This window comes from Cyprinodon tularosa, unplaced genomic scaffold (genome assembly GCF_016077235.1).
Source record: "Cyprinodon tularosa strain WSP-4 unplaced genomic scaffold, ASM1607723v1 ctg1194, whole genome shotgun sequence".
NCBI classification, from domain to species: domain Eukaryota; kingdom Metazoa; phylum Chordata; class Actinopteri; order Cyprinodontiformes; family Cyprinodontidae; genus Cyprinodon; species Cyprinodon tularosa.
The window spans coordinates 25,768-31,832 of NW_024037997.1; the positions used below are offsets into that span (position 1 = coordinate 25,768).

The window sequence follows — 6,065 nt, forward strand, 5'->3', positions numbered from 1 at the left end:
GAACTTTTCTGAATTTTTTCTTTTGTGGTTTGTAGTGTCATTTTTTTATTCTTTTGATTATTTAAAGAGCTTTTTATGGTGAGCATAGGAAAAAAAAAAAAGTTCAATTAAAATATTTTGAAAAGACTTGCCCTCCCCAGTAAAAAAAAAATCCACACGTACGACCCTGTACGCGCTCCTGAGAAGGAACTCCTAGTCGCTGTTTGCATCGGTCATACAAGCTTACTTACCAAAAGAAGGTTTGCAATTTTTCTATGTCAGACTCACTATTGGTAAGTGAAAATGGGGAAGAACACAGAGGACGACCTTACATAAACATATTACCAGGATGATTGACAATTAGGAGGGCCACTTATTTTGATGATCCACCCGGAACACCCTACACTATACCTTTAAATTCCCTGTATATATAGCTAATTTAGATTGACAGCCAAGTAGTTTTGTGCTTACTGTCTCACCTAACTGTAAAGCTGCTTTATCATACTTTTTTCGGCCTTTCAAAGTCAAACATAGGAATATACTGTATATATGATTAAATAATTTCTTAAGCAAGAAAAAAAACATAGTTGTTTTCTCCCAACGGAAGAAAACAACTATGTTGGGTCTAAGGAGCTCAACCCAAATGCAGAACACCACGGAAACAGAGTAAAAGTTAACAAATGTTTATTGAAAGATTTCACACAATAAAGTTATTTGCACTGATAACACCTGTTTTGAAAATGAGGACACCTCTCCCCATGTGGGAGTTGTTCATTTCATGCCAAATCATTGCTGCGCTGAGAGCTAAACAAAGAGAATTTTTAATCGTTAAAAAAATATTCGGGATCACAACTTAGACATTTGCTACATTATGAACAGTTGCTGTACCTGTTTAGATTAGCTGCTAAAAGAAACATATTTGGTGATATGAGGCAGCACCTTGCCACTAATGCAAAACATAATTTTTTCATTTTCATTTGTAAAAAGAGAATAAACATCAAATCATCATCATCAGTCATTTTTCCCCCTCAATGTTCTTCTTTTCTATGCACTGTTAATAACATTCTGCATATCACTTTGTTTGAGAAACAGACAATTCTTCTTTCTTTCTTTTATTCTGCAGTCATTGAAAACACAAGGAAAGGACTGATGGATGTTTCCTGTTTGTGCTCGTATGCAGGTTCTCAGGGTGTCTTCTGTGAGGTGCAGCCCACGGATCATCAGAGGCTGGAATTTCTAACCAAACTGGGTTTCCTGGAGATCCTCAGAGGAGAAGCCAGGAGCAGAGAGGGGGTGGTTCTCGGAAGGCTGCTCTGAGACCCACAACATACAGAAAGTCACACAAGCCATCCCTTAATAAGAAATTAAAACTCCTTTGAGATACATGAACATTGATGAGCTTCTCACATAAAGTGCATGGTTAGGTATACCACCAAAATTATTTTCTTGAGGGAGTCTTAATGCTTGTTTTAACAAAATGTTGACTTGCTGCCATTAATGTCACCTTGTTCAGTCGATCTAAAGAGTCACTTCCCTAGACATAACCATTTTAAAAGTTAGAAAAAAGAACTGTTTGTTTCTCTCAAGGCTATTACACTTGTTTTCAACTGGATATTGCTTTAACAACTGGGAATTGTTTCTTGTTTGAAGCCCCATTCTGAAATTTGCAAATTGTCAACCTTTTAAGTCAACTGGTTTAAAATCTGCCAATATATTTATGATTTACCACCCCTAAAAAAATCAAAATAGGAGAAATCCTGGACTTTAACTAAAATCGTTTAGAATCTCTAAACTCATTGAGATAATGCCAAATAGAAAGTCCTTCTTCAGCTTTATGAGATATTTTAGATAACTCAAATAATTTTGATTTATTTACATAAGTGATAGAAAATATGACCTATCTGCCAAGCAATTGGAAATCTCAAAATGTTCAATAAAGCATTAAAGAGATTGATATAGATGCCATCCGGTTGCCCTCAGATAAATGGAAAGCACTGCATGTTCTAAACTGACTATGGCTTATACATCACTTAAAAACAACAAGAGTTGTTGCACAAAAAATTTAAAAAGTAGAGACTTGCAGGAAATAAAACTGCTTATTACCCAATGTAAAGGGTATTTAAGAAATCCTAAAGCTTGAATAGGAAGCTTGATCAGGTGATCAAAAATGTTCTGATGTCTTTACATTTTAATACAGGCATGAACCCTAGGATAATTAAGCCATTTATAAAATATGAAATATTCTTTAGGTTTCAAACATTCTTTAAGGAGCTGCTATAATATTTTTAAAAACTGTTCCCCTTCATTTAAAAACCCAATTCATGTAAAGCAAAACATGTGTTTTCTCAGTTTGTCACACCACTGAAATATGTTTTATCAATCACCTATCCAAATTTGAATGATTAAAAACACAACTGAGCATCTAAAATTAGGTCTTAAAAGTAACGGAGAAAAAAATCAGTTTCCTTATCTTTTAGATGCTGGTGCAGATCTGTTTGGGCCGCTGAAATCACATCCAATTCTATTTCATTGCAACCCTTTTAAAGGAAGAAAAATACATCGCCCTTTAAGACATGCAGAAAATCCTGAAACGCAGGAATATTGAAACTAGGGTTTAAACAATTAATCTGATTAATCAATTATTGAAATTATTGTTAACTAATTTAGCAATTGATTAATCATTAAATGAAGTATGAAGACTCTAAAATATGCCTTTTAGCTGACAGAACAACCTAGTTAGAGAAGTAATCTCAAAATTGTAAATAAATAAACATTTTAAGATAAAAAAAATATGTTTTCATCTGTCAATATGCTTTATACAAAACTCAAGTGGAAAAGTTTTAGTTTCACTTGTTTAATTTAAAAAAAAAATCTTTAAAGAAGCTTTGGCTATCCAATTATTAATAGATCAAATAAGATTAATCGATTTGCAAAATATTCATTAGTTTCAGCCCTAATTGAAACCCCAATTTACCTTTAGTACCACCGTGTAATTTTTTTGCACTGTGGCCCTGTGGCAATTTTTTTTTACATATGTAAAGCACTACATGTATGACCATTATGTGTTTAGAAAAAAAAACTGGGGAATTCTTCTGAAACGGCCTTTAAAGTTTTTGTCATGCTTTGTTGTAAACAAGTGTTTAAAATAAGGTCACAATATAAAATCTAAGGAATTTTATTACATTTTATAAATGTAACAATAATTTATAATTTACAAGCAGCATCTAACAACATTGGGTGCATCTCAACAAAAGGGTGAGATGCAGACCTGTTGCAGCAATCTTTTTTTTTTTTTTTTCCTACTCTGGGTGAACTTAACTGCTTTCTTGGTTTTCATTTCAAAAGAAAACGAGCACAAGACAAAAAAGAAAAAATTTATTGAGGAAAACCTGCTTAGCATCAAACTAAGGAAACACAAGGTTAATAACCAGTTAGTAAGCACTAACTTTTGCATGACATTAAAAACAAGAATTTTAATGTCATGCAGGTAACAATTCTATCTTAAATTTCTAATTTAACTGGGCTTTCTAGTTGTTTTAATGTACTGTTTTTTTGTGAACTTGAATAGTCAAGCATTTATGTTCGCGTGGAACATCCTACTGTTCAAGCTCTTGTTTACAGTTACTGATGCTTTTGACAAAAACCCTTTGGATTGTGCTCCAGACTGTTAACTTCCTACTAGTTCAGTGGAATCTATGGCAAATCGTTTAAACTATAAAAGTAATTAATAAACAGTTGTGCTTGAAAGTTTAAATAGCTTCCCATTAAAGAAAAAATATGAATTCACACCGGTAATTCAAATAACACAAAGCTGAATATATAATAATACATAAAAAAAAAAAAATATTTAGTAAAATTAAATATTGATCTAGATTTTTTGTCAAAAAAGAAGATTCATTTTCCTGGCACTGATTTTTTTCTGTCTTTAATGGGAATGTAAACTTTCAAGCACAACTGCACATGAAAAGCAGGTTATATCATTTTTATACAAACATATGTGCACGCTCAGCTAGTTGTAGAAGCATCTGCACAGATCATGAGACACAATTCACCAAGGCTAGATAAAAAAAAAACCAACAAACATATCGTGATTTGATGTGAACGAGATACTCGTTAATTTCATTCATTCTCATTATTGCTATTCATATTTTGTTAGATTAGTACCATGTATGACAACCTCAAAACCTTTCAAAGGACATTAATGTTTACTATTTTTCTAGATCAGATGAATGTTTACATGCATGAGAAACATAACTTTGTGTTGCTTTTCTACCAAGCAGGTTATTCACACTAAAACTAATGCAATGAAAACTGCAACGGTAGCCGCTTACCTGTATTAACATACATGAAGATTTCCTTTTAGGGCATTTATCCATCATTACAATTGTAAGAACACAGGGGGATTTAAGAAAAAAAAAATACATATTTGCATGTCTGAACTCATTAGAATAGATAATAAAAAAAGTGAAAATGCAATATATTTGTGATCACTCTATAAGGTTTACACTCGATTCAGCATTTTTCTTTTTTTACGATTCATCTTCCTTATTTTATGCCACTTACAATAATGCCTTTTACTTAAACAGTGCCAATGAGTAAAAGGTGTGACTTTAAGGCAGATGCTCCAGTGTTATTAAATCATTGAGCTGTGACGGCTGTGTAATTCTGCCTTCATTCTGAGCCCCAGCGAGGCGTAAACGGAGCGTTCACACACACATACACATACTCAAATCACCCAAAAGAAGCACAAACACAGTCACAGTCCTTAAAGCATATTGAATGTTACTTTGTTTTCTTTGTTTTTGAATGGAAACATTCTGTACACAGCTATTTGTGCAAACATTTGTTTTTTAAAGGTTCTGTTCTGTGGACTAAAAGGTACTTTTGTACTTCCGTTCTTAAAAAAAATCTTGCGAGGTGCTTTAAAATAATAAAAAGATGGTTGTGATTGAATAACATAGATAAAGCGCCATAAATAAAATGCATGATGTAAATTAAAAATAAAAGATGGTTGTGTCTGTTCAAATATTTCTGTGTTCTGGGGGGTATTTTCCTTATTTAAAAAAATTACTGAAAACCTTGCATAAAATTAGTAAAGTCCAATAAATAATAGCAACAGAAATTAAGTTTACTGTATGCAGTGAACAAGACTGCATAAACAGAAGCATTGCAAACAAATGATTACATTTCAATACTATTTTTTACAATTATAAAAATTATGTCCGTATTCAGTATATGGATATTCAAAATAAAGATAATCACTTTTCTGTAAAAAAGAGAATTAAACAATGTATATTTAACAGTTCCAAGCTGACACTGATTGCCTACATAGAGCTACTTGGAAAAACATTACTCCTGAATTCAGTTTGGCTTTTCGACTGACATTACTAGTTGAGATCTTTAGATATGAACTTAGATTATAAACAATCTTGTTTTAATGTGATTAAAATATATATTTTTTTTTATTCGAGATACCTTTTCCATTTGCTTAAGGATAAGCACTGAGGAAAAACACAACACAGAAAAATGTGCACAATTTGTCGTTTTCTCCTGAATATCACCATATATTGCTGAAGATAAAGTAATATATACTGTAATTTGGAAATGTGTTGAGTTATACCTTATTATTTTTAATTTGGGGGCCTCCATGTTTTTTTCTTTGAACTTAGCTTTCTTCTACCTGCATCCAGCACATTACTAATGAATTTCAGAGAAATGTTTTTTTGTTGTTTGTTTTGTTCAAGGAAGCGCACTCTAATCTGTCTATGAATAAAAAAAAAAATGGAGTGTCTGGATGCACTTCCTGAGCTGGTGGACATCAGTGTTAGCCGAACGCTGCTCACCGCCCTGCTCACTGCTCTCAAAGCCAATGTGAGCTCACAGTTGGATGCAATTTGTTTCCCATGTTCTTTAAATTGGAATATGTTATTTTCTTTATATATCTACAAAATGTCAAATCATGCTGGATTTTTTTAATGCGTTTAAGAATCAAAAATTGCACCCCAAGTCATCTGTCTAATTCTTCCAAATGTTCTTGTCAACGGGGGAATCAATAAGTTTGAATGAATACCCTTTCTACATATGTA

General features: G+C 32.5%; 1 protein-coding gene across 1 annotated transcript in view; it reads left to right on the plus strand.

The window, feature by feature from the left end:
* The window catches only part of si:dkey-183c6.8 (protein O-GlcNAcase), a 29,326-nt gene extending 25,522 nt beyond the window's left edge, over positions 1-3,804 (plus strand). The window contains exon 17 of the mRNA XM_038269270.1: positions 1,160-3,804. Within this exon, the coding sequence (XP_038125198.1) occupies positions 1,160-1,296 (137 nt within the window). The 3' untranslated portion in view covers positions 1,297-3,804. The remainder of the gene's footprint in view (positions 1-1,159) is intronic.
* Positions 3,805-6,065: the final 2,261 nt, after the last annotated feature.